The sequence below is a fragment of the Hyperolius riggenbachi genome, chromosome 5, assembly GCF_040937935.1.
Source record: "Hyperolius riggenbachi isolate aHypRig1 chromosome 5, aHypRig1.pri, whole genome shotgun sequence".
Lineage (NCBI taxonomy): Eukaryota > Metazoa > Chordata > Amphibia > Anura > Hyperoliidae > Hyperolius > Hyperolius riggenbachi.
In genome coordinates, this window is record NC_090650.1 from 447,606,015 (window position 1) to 447,625,023 (window position 19,009).

At 48.6% G+C, this 19,009-nt stretch overlaps 1 protein-coding gene across 1 annotated transcript in view; it reads left to right on the forward strand.

Annotated features, from left to right (window-relative positions):
- The window catches only part of LOC137519279 (alanine aminotransferase 2-like), a 76,001-nt gene extending 57,700 nt beyond the window's left edge, over window positions 1-18,301 (forward strand). Inside the window, exons 8-12 of the mRNA XM_068238197.1 lie at window positions 5,450-5,586; window positions 15,395-15,566; window positions 16,287-16,442; window positions 17,344-17,456; window positions 18,202-18,301. Coding sequence (XP_068094298.1) covers window positions 5,450-5,586; window positions 15,395-15,566; window positions 16,287-16,442; window positions 17,344-17,456; window positions 18,202-18,292 — 669 coding nt within the window. The 3' untranslated portion in view covers window positions 18,293-18,301. The remainder of the gene's footprint in view (window positions 1-5,449; window positions 5,587-15,394; window positions 15,567-16,286; window positions 16,443-17,343; window positions 17,457-18,201) is intronic.
- The last annotated feature ends 708 nt before the right edge of the window (window positions 18,302-19,009 follow it).

The following is a 19,009-nucleotide window of genomic DNA, read 5'->3' on the forward strand; positions in this document are numbered from 1 at the left end:
TCCCTCCTCTCCCGCAGGTCTATCAGGACAATGTCTTCTCTCATGCTTCATTCTCTCTCCCCTTCTCTCTCCTCTCCTGCAGGTCTATCAGGACAATGTCTTCTCCCACCCTTCATTCTCTCACCCCTTCTCTCTCCTCTCCTGCAGGTCTATCAGGACAATGTCTTCTCTCACCCTTCATTCTCTCACCCCTCCTCTCTCCTCTCCTGCAGGTCTATCAGGACAATGTCTTCTCTCACCCTTCATTCTCTCACCCCTCCTCTCTCCTCTCCCGCAGGTCTATCAGGACAATGTCTTCCCTCACCCTTCATTCTCTCTCCCCTTCTCTCTCCTCTCCCGCAGGTCTGTGAGGACAATGTCTTCTCTCACCCTTCATTCTCTCACCCTTCAATCTCTCACCCCTTCTCTCTCCTCTCCCGCAGGTCTATCAGGACAATGTCTTCTCTCACCCTTCATTCTCTCACCCCTTCTCTCTCCTCTCCTGCAGGTCTATCAGGACAATGTCTTCTCTCATGCTTCATTCTCTCACCCCTTCTCTCTCCTCTCCCGCAGGTCTATCAGGACAATGTTTTCTCTCACCCTTCATTCTCTCACCCCTCCTCTCCCCTCTCCCGCAGGTCTATCAGGACAATGTCTTCTCTCACTCTTCATTCTCTCACGCCTTCTCTCTCCTCTCCCGCAGGTCTATCAGGACAATGTCTTCTCTCACCCTTCATTCTCTCCCCTCCTCTCTCCTCTCCTGCAGGTCTATCAGGACAATGTCTTCTCTCACCCTTCATTCTCTCACCCCTCCTCTCTCCTCTCCCGCAGGTCTATCAGGACAATGTCTTCTCTCACCCTTCATTCTCTCACCCCTCCTCTCTCCTCTCCTGCAGGTCTATCAGGACAATGTTTTCTCTCACCCTTCATTCTCTCTCCCCTTCTCTCTCCTCTCCCACAGGTCTATCAGGACAATGTCTTCTCTCACCCTTCATTCTCTCACCCCTCCTCTCCCCTCTCCTGCAGGTCTATCAGGACAATGTCTTCTCTCACCCTTCATTCTCTCACCCCTCCTCTCTCCTCTCCCGCAGGTCTATCAGGACAATGTCTTCTCTCACCCTTCATTCTCTCACCCCTTCTCTCTCCTCTCCTGCAGGTCTATCAGGACAATGTCTTCTCTCACCCTTCATTCTCTCACCCCTCCTCTCTCCTCTCCCGCAGGTCTATCAGGACAATGTCTTCTCTCACCCTTCATTCTCTCACCCCTCCTCTCCCCTCTCCCGCAGGTCTATCAGGACAATGTCTTCTCTCATCCTTCATTCTCTCACCCCTTCTCTCTCCTCTCCCACAGGTCTATCAGGACAATGTCTTCTCTCACCCTTCATTCTCTCACCCCTCCTCTCTCCTCTCCTGCAGGTCTATCAGGACAATGTTTTCTCTCACCCTTCATTCTCTCTCCCCTTCTCTCTCCTCTCCTGCAGGTCTATCAGGACAATGTCTTCCCTCACCCTTCATTCTCACACCCCTCCTCTCTCCTCTCCTGCAGGTCTATCAGGACAATGTTTTCTCTCACCCTTCATTCTCTCACCCCTTCTCTCTCCTCTCCTGCAGGTCTATCAGGACAATGTCTTCTCTCACCCTTCATTCTCTCACCCCTCCTCTCCCCTCTCCTGCAGGTCTATCAGGACAATGTCTTCTCTCACCCTTCATTCTCTCACCCCTCCTCTCTCCTCCCCCGCAGGTCTATCAGGACAATGTCTTCTCTCACCCTTCATTCTCTCACCCCTTCTCTCTCCTCTCCCGCAGGTCTATCAGGACAATGTCTTCTCTCACCCTTCATTCTCTCCCCTCCTCTCTCCTCTCCCACAGGTCTATCAGGACAATGTCTTCTCTCACCCTTCATTCTCTCACCCCTCCTCTCTCCTCTCCTGCAGGTCTATCAGGACAATGTCTTCTCTCACCCTTCATTCTCTCACCACTTCTCTCTCCTCTCCCGCAGGTCTATCAGGACAATGTCTTCTCTCACCCTTCATTCTCTCACCCCTCCTCTCTCCTCTCCCACAGGTCTATCAGGACAATGTCTTCTCTCACCCTTCATTCTCTCTCCCCTTCTCTCTCCTCTCCCACAGGTCTATCAGGACAATGTCTTCTCTCACCCTTCATTCTCTCACCCCTCCTCTCTCCTCTCCCGCAGGTCTATCAGGACAATGTCTTCTCTAACCCTTCATTCTCTCACCCCTCCTCTCTCCTCTCCCGCAGGTCTATCAGGACAATGTCTTCTCTCACCCTTCATTCTCTCCCCTCCTCTCTCCTCTCCCACAGGTCTATCAGGACAATGTCTTCTCTCACCCTTCATTCTCTCACCCCTCCTCTCTCCTCTCCTGCAGGTCTATCAGGACAATGTCTTCTCTCACCCTTCATTCTCTCACCACTTCTCTCTCCTCTCCCGCAGGTCTATCAGGACAATGTCTTCTCTCACCCTTCATTCTCTCACCACTTCTCTCTCCTCTCCCGCAGGTCTATCAGGACAATGTCTTCTCTAACCCTTCATTCTCTCACCCCTCCTCTCTCCTCTCCCGCAGGTCTATCAGGACAATGTCTTCTCTCACCCTTCATTCTCTCACCCCTCCTCTCTCCTCTCCCGCAGGTCTATCAGGACAATGTCTTCTCTCATGCTTCATTCTCTCTCCCCTTCTCTCTCCTCTCCTGCAGGTCTATCAGGACAATGTCTTCTCTCACCCTTCATTCTCTCACCACTTCTCTCTCCTCTCCCGCAGGTCTATCAGGACAATGTCTTCTCTCACCCTTCATTCTCTCACCCCTCCTCTCCCCTCTCCCACAGGTCTATCAGGACAATGTCTTCTCTCACCCTTCATTCTCTCACCACTTCTCTCTCCTCTCCCGCAGGTCTATCAGGACAATGTCTTCTCTCACCCTTCATTCTCTCACCCCTCCTCTCCCCTCTCCCGCAGGTCTATCAGGACAATGTCTTCTCTCACCCTTCATTCTCTCTCCTTCTCTCTCCTCTCCTGCAGGTCTATCAGGACAATGTCTTCTCTCACCCTTCATTCTCTCACCCCTTCTCTCTCCTCTCCCGCAGGTCTATGAGGACAATGTCTTCTCTCACCCTTCATTCTCTCTCCTTCTCTCTCCTCTCCCACAGGTCTATCAGGACAATGTCTTCTCTCACCCTTCATTCTCTCACCCCTTCTCTCTCCTCTCCTGCAGGTCTATCAGGACAATGTCTTCTCTCACCCTTCATTCTCTCACCCCTTCTCTCTCCTCTCCCGCAGGTCTATCAGGACAATGTCTTCTCTCACCCTTCATTCTCTCCCCTCCTCTCTCCTCTCCCACAGGTCTATCAGGACAATGTCTTCTCTCACCCTTCATTCTCTCTCCTTCTCTCTCCTCTCCTGCAGGTCTATCAGGACAATGTCTTCTCTCACCCTTCATTCTCTCACCCCTCCTCTCTCCTCTCCTGCAGGTCTATCAGGACAATGTCTTCTCTCACCCTTCATTCTCTCACCCCTCCTCTCTCCTCTCCTGCAGGTCTATCAGGACAATGTCTTCTCTCACCCTTCATTCTCTCTCCTTCTCTCTCCTCTCCCGCAGGTCTATCAGGACAATGTCTTCTCTCACCCTTCATTCTCTCACCCCTTCTCTCTCCTCTCCCGCAGGTCTATCAGGACAATGTCTTCTCTCACCCTTCATTCTCTCTCCCCTTCTCTCTCCTCTCCTGCAGGTCTATCAGGACAATGTCTTCTCTCACCCTTCATTCTCTCACCCCTCCTCTCTCCTCTCCCGCAGGTCTATCAGGACAATGTCTTCTCTCACCCTTCATTCTCTCACCCCTTCTCTCTCCTCTCCCGCAGGTCTATCAGGACAATGTCTTCTCTCACCCTTCATTCTCTCACCCCTTCTCTCTCCTCTCCTGCAGGTCTATCAGGACAATGTCTTCTCTCACCCTTCATTCTCTCACCCCTTCTCTCTCCTCTCCCGCAGGTCTATCAGGACAATGTCTTCTCTCACCCTTCATTCTCTCACCCCTTCTCTCCCCTCTCCTGCAGGTCTATCAGGGCAATGTCTTCTCTCACCCTTCATTCTCTCACCCCTTCTCTCTCCTCTCCCGCAGGTCTATTAGGACAATGTCTTCTCTCACCCTTCATTCTCTCCCCTTCTCTCTCCTCTCCTGCAGGTCTATCAGGACAATGTCTTCTCTCACCCTTCATTCTCTCACCCCTTCTCTCTCCTTTCCTGCAGGTCTATGAGGACAATGTCTTCTCTCACCCTTCATTCTCTCCCCTTCTCTCTCCTCTCCTGCAGGTCTATCAGGACAATGTCTTCTCTCACCCTTCATTCTCTCACCCCTTCTCTCTCCTTTCCTGCAGGTCTATCAGGACAATGTCTTCTCTCACCCCTTCTCTCTCCTCTCCTGCAGGTCTATGAGGACAATGTCTTCTCTCACCCTTCATTCTCTCACCCCTTCTCTCCCCTCTCCTGCAGGTCTATCAGGACAATGTCTTCTCTCATCCTTCATTCTCTCACCCCTCCTCTCTCCTCTCCCGCAAGTCTATCAGGACAATGTCTTCTCTCACCCTTCATTCTCTCACCCCTTCTCCCTCCTCTCCTGCAGGTCTATCAGGACAATGTCTTCTCTCACCCTTCATTCTCTCTCCTTCTCTCCCCTCTCCTGCAGGTCTATCAGGACAATGTCTTCTCTCATCCTTCATTCTCTCACCCCTTCTCTCTCCTCTCCCACAGGTCTATCAGGACAATGTCTTCTCTCACCCTTCATTCTCTCACCCCTCCTCTCCCCTCTCCCGCAGGTCTATCAGGACAATGTCTTCTCTCACCCTTCATTCTCTCCCCTTCTCTCTCCTCTCCCGCAGGTCTATCAGGACAATGTCTTCTCTCACCCTTCATTCTCTCACCCCTCCTCTCTCCTCTCCTGCAGGTCTATCAGGACAATGTCTTCTCTCACCCTTCATTCTCTCCCCTCCTCTCTCCTCTCCCGCAGGTCTATGAGGACAATGTCTTCTCTCACCCTTCATTCTCTCTCCTTCTCTCTCCTCTCCTGCAGGTCTATCAGGACAATGTCTTCTCTCACCCTTCATTCTCTCACCCCTCCTCTCCCCTCTCCCTCAGGTCTATCAGGACAATGTCTTCTCTCACCCTTCATTCTCTCACCCCTTCTCTCTCCTCTCCCACAGGTCTATCAGGACAATGTCTTCTCTCACCCTTCATTCTCTCACCCCTCCTCTCTCCTCTCCTGCAGGTTTATCAGGACAATGTTTTCTCTCACCCTTCATTCTCTCTCCCCTTCTCTCTCCTCTCCCACAGGTCTATCAGGACAATGTCTTCCCTCACCCTTCATTCTCTCACCCCTCCTCTCTCCTCTCCTGCAGGTCTATCAGGACAATGTCTTCTCTCACCCTTCATTCGCTCACCCCTTCTCTCTCCTCTCCCGCAGGTCTATCAGGACAATGTCTTCGCTCCCGGAGCCATCTTCCACTCTTTTAAGAAAGTTCTCTTTGAAATGGGTCCAGAATACTCCGAGAGGGTCCAGCTGGTGTCTGTAAATTCCATCTCCAAGGGAATCAGTGGAGAGTGAGTGCCATATTCGTACACTTTAGGAAGTGGGTTCAGTTGTAATCAGAAGAGAAGAGGACCTTTCATTGGGCCAGTGATGATTGGTGGGAGGGCTTAGTGCAGAAAGTCAGCCCTAGTTTGTATTTTGAAGCTACAGAAACCTCCACTAATATAGGAATGTGTTTGGGTGTTATCTTATTTACCTGCGGACCCAATTAGATGTTCTTGCTTTGTCAGGACTGAGCATACTGTGATAATAATAATAGAGAAAGATAAGGTGGCCATTTCACTAGTAAAACATTTACTTTCAGCTCTGGCATTTGTAAGAAAGATCCAGAAACCTATCCGAGCAGAGCAGCCCTTGGAAACCAGCATGGAGTTGGAGTTAGAACCTTGGACAAGTGACAGATGCTCATGCCTATCTGAAGACCTCCCAGGTGGACCAGACTAGGCTGAGTCAGGACTCTGGTGGCCACAGAATGCTGGACCAGAGGTTGTGTGACACTGTTACCATCTCAAAGGACCAATTTATTAAGGAGTGAGATGTTCAGCATAACCTGTGCACATGTCAAATACCCATAGTTTCTCTGAATATGATTGGATATTTGAATTAAAGTACCAGAAAATCAATTTTAAAAATGCCAAGAAAAATGGTTTTTAAACCCAGAAAAAATGAAATAAAAACAATAATTTTTTTTTTTAAGTACCAGTGGGTCTGTGCACCCTTAACTGATCAAAGTTTCAGGACGTAGATTCTACATCCTAATTAGCCCCCCTGTGTGTTCTAGGATGTCGAATCTATGTCCGGCATTAATGCCCGCTGTCTGCCGCTCCCGCGCATGCACGTGTGTGCGCTCCCGCTCGTGCACAGTCACGTGAATGGTAAAGTGAATGATTGTTGCTGTTAGCTAGCAACAATCATTCAGTAAAGTTAGAAAAAGAAGGTTGTAAATGTAAAAAAAAAAAAAAAAAAAAAAAAAAAAAAATTAAAGTGACAGTCCCAATAAATAAAAAAAGTATTTTTTTAAACTCCCCATTAATTTTTAACCCAAACTTAGCCTATGAACCCATTATTAACCCCTGCAATACCTATGTCTGTTTATAAATGTTTAATGACTGCCGCCAGTAGTGATCGGATGCAATCGCTAGGGCGAAGGTTTCAGGCCTTAATGCTCTACAGATGTAACGCTCTGCCATTGCCTAGTGATGCATCTGTACAGCTCTATGCCCCCTGACCTGTCGCCCTAGCGAATGCATTCGATCGCCACAGATGCGCAGATTGGGGATAACCGTCCGCCACATGCTCAGCTAGAAGTAAAATGTGGCATGTGGGGAATCATTTCAATCAGGAAGGGCCAAATAATTTATTTGTAAATGTTTTATAACTGTGGGACGTGAGATGTGAAAATTAGGAGGGGTGAAAAATTAAAAAAAATTGTTTGTTTTCTGCATTTATGCCTAATTTTTCCCCATACATGGACTATAAAACAAAATAGATTTGGGAGAAAAATATAACCCAAAGAAAGCCTAGATTGTACTGAAAAAAACAAGACATGTATCACTAAGATGGCATAGATAATTAAAAAGTTACAGCTGTATCAAACGACACAACTAAAGTGTCAAAAATGTCAGGAAGTTTAAGGTGTAAAAATCGTTGAATGAGAACCAGGTAAGGACCAGATACCGCTGGATACTGACGAATCACCGCACATACCCGCCACAACCGCCGTCCATGCCTCACCTCGGGAACCATCAGGCCCATTCTATGAGCCAGTCAGGGGCTTTCATTGGCTCCTGTGTGATCAGTATAAGCCGATGGGAGTTGCTTACATTGATAGACAGGGAATGAAATTGGCTCCTGACCGCCTCACAGGGCTCTGCTGTCATAGAGACAGCAGGGCGAGTGAACTGCTGCAGGCAGAGAGTGATGAGATTGGGAACAGCGGAAGTAAGTATGTGTTTCTGACCCTGATCTATAGGGGCCCATACACTGGTCCATTTCAGCAATCAAAACGATCAATCGCAAATCGATACACGATTGAACGGCCAATCGATCGATATGCGGACGATTTCGATCAATTTTGTCAGGATGGAAGGTCTAGGTCAATCTGTTGCTGGCAGCAGATCGATGGTCCATAGCGTTGCATTGGATCTGATGGTACAGTAATGCCTTTAGATCAATTTCCAATAGATTTCATTCTGAAAACGACTGGAAATCTGTTCCTAGTGTGTGGCGCACATCAGATGGATTCCTGTCATATTTGACCTGACCGGCATCTGACAGGAATCTAACTGATGGTAAAATCTGGTACAAATCTATAAGTGTGTGGCCACCTTATGGCTCGGGTTCTCTTTAACCTTCCTGGCGGTAAGCCCGAGCTGAGCTCGGGGTAAGCCGCCGGAAGGCACCGCTCAGGCCCCGCTGGGCCGATTTGCATAATTTTTTTTTTGCTGCACGCAGCTAGCACTTTGCTAGCTGCGTGCAGTGCCCGATCGCCGCCGATCCGCCGCTATCCGTCGCGCCGCAGCCGCCCCCCCCCCCCAGACCCCGTGCGCTGCCTGGCCAATCAGTGCCAGGCAGCTCTATGGGGTGGATCGGAATCCCCTTTGACGTCACGACGTCGATGACGTCGGTGACGTCATCCCGCCCCGTCGCCATGGCGACGGGGAAGCCCTCCGGGAGATCCCGTTCTTTTAACGGGATCTCCGGATCTCCGATCGCCGGCGGCGATCGGAGGGGCTGGTGGGATGCCGCTGAGCGGCTATCATGTAGCGAGACTTTGTCTCGCTACATGAAAAAAAAAAAAAATTAAAAAAAAAAGATTTGCTGCCCCCTGGCGATTTTTTTGCAAACCGCCAGGAGGGTTAAAGGGACTCCGAGCAGTGCAGAAACTATGGAAAGATGCATATCATTTTAAAGCTCTCTTTCTCCTCTTTCCAATGCTATATAAACCGCCACCCTACGTCTTTTAGTTTTCGCTATTTTCGGGATCGAAATTGCCGCGGCCGCGACTTCGATCGCGAAAATAAAGAAAACTAAAAGGCGTAGGGCAACGATTTAGGTGTCGCCAGAAAGAGAAGACAGAGAGCTTTAAAATGATACCCATCTTTCCATAGTTACATTGTATTACACAGGGCGACTTTTTCTGCTGAATGGAGCTGCTGAAAAACAAAAGTTTGCTTTCCTAAAACAGAAAGAATTTGCGATAATTCAGGTTGGAGTGAGCTCGAGATGTCTCCCAGGCACCACTGCTGAATATATGCAAATTAACCATTGGGGAAAGTGTCGTCCTGTGTAATACAAGTAACTATGGAAAGATGGATATCATTTTAAAGCTCTCTTTCTCCTCTTTCTGGCGACACCTAAATCGTCACCCTATGACTTTTAGTTTTCTCTATTTTCGCGATCGAAGTCGCGGCCGCGGCAATTTCGATCACGAAAATAGCGAAAACTAAAAGGCGTCGGGCGGCGGTTTATCTATCATTGGAAAGAGGAGAAAGAGAGCTTTAAAATGATATGCATCTTTCCATAGTTTCTGCACTGCTCGGAGTCCCTTTAAACCTCTTCACCACAAAGAGTTTTTCCCCTTATGGACCAGAACAATTTTCACATTTCAGCGCTCCTCCCTCATTTGCCAATAACTTTATTACTACTTCTCTCACCAAAATGATATTTTCCCTTTTTTTGCCACAAAATTGGTTATTTCTTTGGGTGGCACTTTTCACTAAGAATTATTTTATTTTATATAGACTGGATAGACTTTTCAAGGAGGCGCCCTTGAGGTGTGTTGTTGTCATACATGGGTAAAAAATGAGGCGACTTACCTCTCTTTTAGACTCATATTAGGTACAAAAGGGTCTTTATTTTATACAAACAAGTTTACATGTACATGTGGAGTCTGAACGTAAACTTGTTTGTATAAAATAAAGAGCCTTTTGTACCTAATATGAGTCTAAAAGAGAGGTAAGTCGCCTCATTTTTTACCCATGTATGACAACAACACACCTCAAGGGCGCCTCCTTGAAAAGTCTATCCAGTCTAGTTACTCACCCCCAAGTGAGGTGATACTCCCCTCAAATCAGCTATTCCAGCAGATAGAGAGGAACAGCAGCAAAGGAGAGCGACCGCCCAGCTCCAGGAGGATCCGGGATGCCGAGCGGAGACGGTTTTTCCCCGCATGCGCATACACTGGTTGCTAGGGAAGCAACCCAACATTGTGAGTATTATTGCTCACAATACTAATACTCAACTTATTAACAATGCTGCACCATCAGGCAGTGCTGCTCGGATACCCCTTTTCAAAATCCGGATTGGATCCGGATCTGGATCCCCAGATATCCGATCCGAGTCGCATATCCCATTTCAAAATTTTCAGAATCTGAATCCGAATCGGATTTCCGATCCCAGTATCCGGGATATTGGGGCAAATTCGGATATCTGGATAGAAAACCCGGAAGTGGCCTTTAAATTGCTTTAAAAACGTTTCTAGGGTACATGAGGCATGTATCATCATTATCTTTTAAAGGGGAACACTAATTGATGATGTTGGGACTTAAAATCCTCCCCCCCCAAAAAAAATGTCTGTCAATTAGCCTCAGGACTAGGTTCCAGACAGCGGTCATGCAGCCCACATTGGCCTCAGATCATAAAAATGAGTGCGGGAATTCAGAGATAATGAGGGTAAATGAGGGTTGCAGTGAATTCATAAAAAAAATTCAGAGTGTGATAGCAGTCGGTAAAAGTGCAGAAAGCTGTTAGTATAATTTGCTGAGTGCGGTAGTTTGCCGCTGACTTCCCAATGACAAGGTGCATGCTGGGTAGAAGTGGGCAGTTTTAGACACACGTGACTTATTTTGTATAATTATTATATTTTTTATAAATTATTACCGTATTTCGCGCCGTATAAGACGCTCCGGAATATAAGACGCACCCAGGTTTAGAGGGCAAAAACCAGGGAAAAAAATATAAACTTAACCTGGTCTGTCCACATTCCAGGAGCGTCTTATAGAGGTTCTCACCCAATGACTGTGTCCCCTATCTGATCCTATTGTGTCACCCCCAGTGTCTATCACTCCCCTGTGTATGCTGCGCTGCCCCACATGTTCCTCTTGCCCCTCCATGTATGCTGTGCTGCCCCCTCCATGTATGCGGTGCTGCCCCCTCCATGTATGCTGTGCTGCCCCCTCCATGTATGCTGTGCTGCCCCCTCCATGTATGCGGTGCTGCCCCCTCCATGTATGCTGTGCTGCCCCCTCCATGTAATGCTGTGCTGCCCCCTCCATGTAATGCTGTGCTGCCCCCCCCATGTATGCTGTGCTGCCCCCTCCATGTATGCTGTGCAGCTTCCTCCATGTATGCTACTGTCCCCTCCATGTATACTGCTGTCCCCTCCATGTATACTGCACTGCCCAACCCACGCCCACGTAAATGCTGCGCTGCCCCGTATGCCCACATGTTTCCCTGCCCCCCTCCCATAAGGATAAAGTATCGGCAGTAGCCCCAGCAATGTATTCGGCGCTGCCCCCTCCCCGCGTGAATGCTGCACTGCCCCCCCTGTAAAAGGATAAAGTATCGGCAGAAGCGGCTCACCTCCTTCAAAGTTCCCGCAGTGACAGCTGACCTCGTGTGTCCTGCGTGGCTCCCCGTAGTGAAAGTTTCTGCTGTTCGCGTCATCAGCAGAAACTTTCACTACGGGGAGCCACGCAGGACACACGAGGTCAGCTGTCACTGCGGGAACTTTGAAGGAGGTGAGCCGCTTCTGCCGATACTTTATCCTTTTACAGGGGGGGGGCAGCGCAGCATTCACGCGGGGAGGGGGCAGCGCCGAATACATTGACGGGGCTACTGCCGATACTTTATCCTTATGGGAGGGGGCAGGGAAACATGTGGGCATACGGGGCAGCGCAGCCTACACGCGGGGAGGGGGCAGCGCAGTATACATGAAGTAACATACCGGCAGGCATCCCTGGGGGACAGCTCAGCATACACAGGATCAAGGCAGGGAATCCCCGATGTGTACCGGCGGGTCGGCGGTTCATTACGGCGGGCGTTCGTTAGTCTGGGATTCCCTGCCTTCGCCGTATAAGACGCAGGGACTTTTTCTCCCCATTTTTGGGGGAGAAAAAGTGCGTCTTATACGACGGAAAATACGGTATATTTTATATATATATATATATATATATATATATATATATATATATATATGTGTGTGTGTGTATGTATAATATATATTATATATATATATAATTATTCTTTTAAATTATATAACTCTGTACGATTTCTAACCCTTCCTCCTCCGTATCCTTACATATTCCATAACATTAAGTTGAAAGGGCTCCATTTGTCACCTAAAATGCTGCTGAGTAGAGCAAACTCGCCAGGTCTTTGCTGCAGATAACAACATGTTATTTATCATTTCCTTACTCCCCCCTTTTTTTCCATGAATACACGTCATTCACTTTACCGACACAAACAACGTTTACATTACCGCACCATTACCGCACTAATACCACACTACATGTTTATGCGGTAAACATGCGTTAAATTTTATGAATCCACTATCAACAACATACCATGCGGTAATTTACCAATTAGGCGATAACGCATGCGGTAATGCTTTATGAATTGAGGCCATTGTGTCCAAAGCCCAACCGCACAACTGGGACATGGCAGTTTTCAGCCCAGACACCTCCAAATAATTATGCAGCAATTGTGTTTTGGGTTAAATATAGGTGGTATCAGCACAGCAGCAGCAGTGGCCTGTGGCGCCCTGGCGGTGGGAGCAGCACAGGCAGCAGGAGCAGGGCAATGCAGCAGCAGCAGGTGTAACGTCTGCCAGGAGCATGCCGGATGTGGCACTTGGCAGTGGCACTTGGCAGTGGCACATGGCATGTGGCACTTGGCATGCAGCACTTGGCATGTGGCACTTGGCACATGGCACTTTTCACGTGGCACATGCAAAGTGCCATGTGCAAAGTGCCATGTGCAAACATGTGCAAAGTGCCAAGTGCAAAGTGCCACGTGCAAAGTGCAAAGTGCCATGTGCAAACATGTGCAAAGTGCAAACTGCCACATGCAAAGTGCCAAGTGCAAACACGTGCAAACACGTGCAAAGTGCCACGTGCAAAGTGCAAAGTGCCAAGTGCAAAAATGTGCAAAGTGCCACGTGCAAAGTGCCACATGCAAACACGTGCAAAGTGCCACATGCAAACACGTGAAAAGTGCCACTTTGCACGTGGCACTTTGCACATGGCACTTTGCATGTGGCACTTTGCACGTGTTTGCACGTGGCACTTTGCACATGGCACTTTGCCCTTGGCACGTGGCACTTTGCACGTGTTTGCAGGTGGCACTTTCCACTTGGCACTTTGCACATGTTTGCATGTGGCAGTTTGCACTTTGCACGTGGCACTTTTCACGTGGCACATGCAAAGTGCCATGTGCAAAGTGCCATGTGCAAACATGTGCAAAGTGCCAAGTGCAAAGTGCCACGTGCAAAGTGCAAAGTGCCATGTGCAAACATGTGCAAAGTGCAAACTGCCACATGCAAAGTGCCAAGTGCAAACACGTGCAAACACGTGCAAAGTGCCACGTGCAAAGTGCCAAGTGCAAAAATGTGCAAAGTGCCACGTGCAAAGTGCCACATGCAAACACGTGCAAAGTGCCACATGCAAACACGTGAAAAGTGCCACTTTGCACGTGGCACTTTGCACATGGCACTTTGCATGTGGCACTTTGCACGTGTTTGCACGTGGCACTTTGCACATGGCACTTTGCCCTTGGCACGTGGCACTTTGCACGTGTTTGCAGGTGGCACTTTCCACTTGGCACTTTGCATGTGTTTGCATGTGGCAGTTTGCACTTTGCACATGGCACTTTGCACTTTGCACATGTTTGCACATGACACTTTGCACGTGGCACTTTGCACTTGTTTGCACGGGGCACTTTGCACATGGCACTTTGCACGTGCCAAGTGCCACGTGCAAAGTGCCAAGTGCCATGTGCCAAGTGCCATGTGCCATGTGCAAAGTGCCACATGCCGAGTGACAGTCAGACAGCAGAGGAGAGGACACTAACTGTCACACTGGCACTGCTCAGCAGCACAGCAGTTCTGTAGTAAGCTAACACAGTAGTACTACTACTCTGACAACTACTAGCACTGACTGCAGTACTTCAGTACTAACTACACAATTACACAGTAATCCTCCTATTCCCTAATCCCTAACCTATACTGTAGCTAGCTAAGGCTAATAGCTGGCCAGCAGGCAGCAGCTGGCCTGGTCTGTGCACAGCACACACACACAGACACATAGCAGCTTCCTGTAGCACTGGAGCACACACTCTGACTGTCACACAATGAAATCAAGCTAATTGATGATTTAACAATAGTGTAGTGATAGAGAAGGGGTTAATCACTGAACAGCTTTAGGTTTATCACTGTGTAAACACTTGCTAGGCCAGCAGCACTGGAGCATGTCTCTCAGTGAGCATTCACGATATGTCTCATCATGGCAGCCCTCCTTATTATACAGGGGGGCCGGGCGAGGGTTCCTTTCTGTGATTGAGTGCCAGGGTTTATGCTGGGAGCTCTCTGATTGGCTCAATGAGGTTAGGTGGGACTGGCCAGGGTTCCTCTCTGTGATTGGCTGCTAGGGCTTCTGCTGGGAGCCCTCTGATTGGCTCCAGGACGTCCTGGACGTCATACAGTATCTCAATAGTCGGATATCTGCTGGATATCCGTGGATATCCGCATTGCCCAACCAACTATCCGCAGATAGATATCCGTATTTGGGCCCAGGTATCCGGAATCTGAATCCAGTCGGATAGCTGAAGAAAGTTCGGATATCCGGGTTACCTGGATATCCGGAATGCGGATGAGCAGCACTGCCATCAGGCTCCTGTTCTCCCTCAAACCCACAGATCCTGAGACGCCCGAATATAGAGAGGGATTTTCAGACCGACTAAACCCACCAATTTTATTTCATATGTATTTTAACAGAAATAATAATAAAAAGAAATTAAAAATCAATTATTTCTCAGTTTTCGGTCCTTATCGTTTTAAAATAAACCAAGCGACTGTAGATAAAACCCACGCATTTGTATTTGCCCATTTCTACCGGTTATTACCACATTTAAATTATGTCCTCAGTATGATGTGTGTCAACCACATTTTATATGGAAATTAAGGTGTATTTTTTCCATGTTTTTTTTATTTATTTTTTATTACAATCTCTTATTTGCTAAAAACAATAATATACCCTCTCCTAGGCCCCTAACATAACAATTTACATATTCGCTTTTAAATTTTTCTACTTTGGCTTTTTTTTTTTTCACAAGTTTTATTATAGTAACTGTGGGGAAGAAAGAGGTTTATGGGGTTTTATTTATATGTTTATGGTTTGTTTGTTTTTGTTTTATGGATGAAATTAATAGTGTAGTGCACTATTATTTTTGTCCACTAGTCAAGTACAGAAAGCTGAATCACAGCATTCTGTACCATAATGAAAGTGAAAGGCACTTAGATTGACTTTGGTAGCATATGTTCCCATTCACCGATCTGTCCTGTAACTGCCGGTAACGGGTGCGAGCGCAGGTGCACACGCCACTCATCAGAAGCCAGAGACAACTATCTACGCCCCTGTGACAGTCCCGCAGGGTGTAGCTTTACTGCCGCAAGCACAATAAGTGGTTAAGGTAGTCCCTCAAATTACATAGAATTGGTACGATTGTACAATCAATATTGTACCTTAGTGATTATAGCTGGTCTTGTAGATCACTGTTCTCATGTATTATATGTGAGAGTAACCCTCGGTGTTCTCCCCCAAGGTGTGGCCTTCGCTCCGGATACGTTGAGTTTGTTAACGTGGATCCGGAGGTCTTTGGATACTTGTATATCCTGAAATCCTATGAGCTGCCGAATGGTGTTGGGGTTGTGGCCATGGAGTCTCTGCTGGAGCCGCTGCAGCCCGGAGATCCCTCGTATGAGACGTTCCAGGCAGTGAGTGATATCAGCAGGTTACAGGGCTTGTGTTGTGCCAATGACATAATTCACCTGATAATTAATCAGCAATATATACGGAAGATAGATGTTAGTTTTGCCATGAGCCTTATTTATAAAATGTGGGGGTGTGGCCAAGCTGACCCGTATTGTCCCCTAATGATGGCTGTAGACTTTCAATGTTTGTTGTCCTAACACTCCTCGCTCACCCGCTGACTGTGCCCCTCCCACTCTACTGACCCCTACGGGAGAAGAAATGAATAAACACTCGGCCACAGCCATGGGTGTAGCAATCAGCCTGCAACCTCTGCCATTGCAGACGGGCAAGAGGGTTTGGAGGCCCTCCCACCTCCCTCTCCCCAACCACAAGTGCAGCCAGTTAGCAACAACAAAAAACTCAGGAGAGTGTGTAATTTTTTTCCTGCTTCCAGGTGCTGCTTTATAGCAGAAAACTCTCTGCTATCATTCTCCAGATCCTGATCATGTGACCCACATGGGGTTCTGGGACCTAGGGGGGCCCATGCTAGCATTGTGGCAGGGAATCCCTATTAAGTCTAGTTACGCCCTGGGCCACACATCTTCCTGGTTTCAGGTTAGGAGGGGTGGGGAACATCAACTTTTTCCATGAGTGAAAAACTGTTTTCCCAGCTCTGTAATTCTTTGTAACAACTAAACCAATGACCACTCACCAGATAACTGACCTCACTTGTTGTTCCTCAGGAGAGGCGGACTCTGCTCAATAATCTGGCCAAGAACGCCCGGCTGGCCGAGGAGATCCTGAACCGAGCCCCGGGGATCCACTGTAACCCCATCCAGGGGGCCATGTATGCCTATCCTCGCATCCACATCCCGGACACAGCTATCACACTGGCACAGGTACCGCTACTGCTGCTACTACCATAGCCACACTGTGACCCCGACACCCACACTGTGACCCCAACACCCACACTGTAACCCCGACAGCCACACTGTGACCCCAACACCCACACTGTGACCCCAACACCCACGCTGTGACCCCAACACCCACACTTTGACCCCAACACCCACACTGTGACCCCAACACCTTTACTGCTGCTACTACTACACCCACACTGTGACCTCAACACCCACACCGTGACCCCAACACCCACACCGTGACCCCGACACCCACACCGTGACACCAACACCCACACCGTGACCCCAACACCCACACCGTGACCCCAACACCCACACTGTGACCCCAACACCCACACCGTGACCCCGACACCCACACCGTGACACCAACACCCACAATGTGACCCCGACACCCACACTGTGACCCCAACACCCACACTGTGACCCCGACACCAGCACTGTGACCCCGACACCAGCACCGTGACCCCAACACCCACACCGTGACCCCGACACCAGCACTGTGACCCCGACACCAGCACTGTGACCCCGACACCCACACTGTGACCCCGACACCCACACTGTGACCCCAACACCCACACTGTGACCCCAACACCCACACTGTGACCCCGACACCAGCACTGTGACCCCAACACCAGCACCGTGACCCCGACACCCACACAGTGACCCCGACACCAGCACTGTGACCCCGACACCAGCACTGTGACCCCGACACCCACACTGTGACCCCGACACCCACACGACACCCACACCGTGACCCCAACACCCACACTGTGACCCCAACACCCACACTGTGACCTGGCGGCTGGAGAAGGTCTTTGTGGTTTGTTACATCTCTCCATGCAATGCTTCCTACATGAATTTCCCACTCTGTGATGTTCTTCAGGATCAGGGCGTGGCACCAGACGCCCTCTTCTGCCATCTCCTCCTGGAGGACACAGGCATCATCCTGCTGGATGGAACCAGCTTTGGCCAAGCTGCGGGGACTTACCATGTAAGGTAGGTGATTGCTTCCAGTGCATGATGCTGAGGTGCAGAGTACCACAAACCGAACGGAAGAGAGAACTCACCTCTCCAGGCTCCACTGGTGATCTACCTTCTCCAGATGTCCCCGTGTCCATGACTACAGCGCCTATATCATCACCTGCAGTTACCTCCTCCAGGTGTCCCCTCTCTATGACTACAGCGCCCTCTATCATCACCTGCAGTTACCTTCTCCAGGTGTCCCCTCTCCATGACTACAGCCACCACCCTTGCCGGCTGCAGTTACATTCTCCATGCGTAACCGTCTCCATGACTACAGCTTCCTTTCTTGCCACCTGCTCTTACCTTCTCCAGACGTCCCCGTCTCCATGACTACAGCGCCCTCTTTCGCCTCCTGCAGTTCCCGGACTGCACACTGCTTCTCAGAGGAAATGCAGTTATCTCGTTCTCAGACTTTTTATCTCTCAATGACCGTAGATGCAAAAAAATCACTCTTCACTTCCTGTGACTATCTGATTCTATAAGCTACAGAGCAGAGTATACCATTTATTTCCCGCTATCACTGTTCATGCGCAGGCATAAGACTGCTTTCCTCACACGTCTGCTCACAGTTAGGACTTCTGAAGGACGATGTGTAGGACTTCTCTCCAGGGAAGTCTTCATTTCCTTCTGATGATTTGCAGCAGTGTGCGGCAGAACTCGATGGATCTCTCGTATTTGTGTAACGTCTGTATGATGGACTCTGCATTCTGTGTTTCAGGTTATCACTCATCCATCCGCCACAAGAACTGAAGTCCACCTTGCAGAAGATTGTGGAATTTCATGCAAGATTTGTCCAGGAATATTCCTAACAGATGCCAGAAGATTCCACCAGAGGGAGCCACTGGACTCCCCTTCTTCTCAACACTCCCCCTAGTGACAGACAATTAGAACTCAACAAATAAAGTTAGGGATGGGAGCTCCAGGTTTCTTGCGTAAGGATGTGTGATCATGTATTTTACATTTTCATTTTTTTCACAATATTGGTCCTTTAACCACTTATCTCAAACTTTTATCTGCAGTAAATCAATCTTGGTGCATATATGCATCCAGTGTTATAGCGGCAGATGCGCACGCTCCTGACACTTGTTCACGGCGGGATTTACATGTTGGTGATTAGTAAACTGAATATGTATTCCCTGAGCCAATCACAAGCCATCTCCATTCATAAAAGCGAAAGGGAAAAAAAGGGTTAAAAATGGATGGAGCACTGCCTGGTAACTTCTGGGAGAGTGTATAGCCCCATCTAGCGGCCAAAAAGTTACAACAAAGTAAAAAAAAAAGGTCCATTTTATATTCATGTCACTGTCCCCAAAGTTGCTGCATATGTCAGAGTCACTAGTGGCAATTTTTTAAAGACCTTGAAGTTTTTGTTGAAATTGAGTATAAAGGTATATAGTAGGGAAATATGTTTTTTATTCCCCATCCAGTGTCAGTTTGCATCAGTTTTGGTCTTATTAGCTTTGTCATCCTTTCATCTAAAGACATTTTTTTCCCATCACTAACCCACTGGTGAAAATGTAAAAATA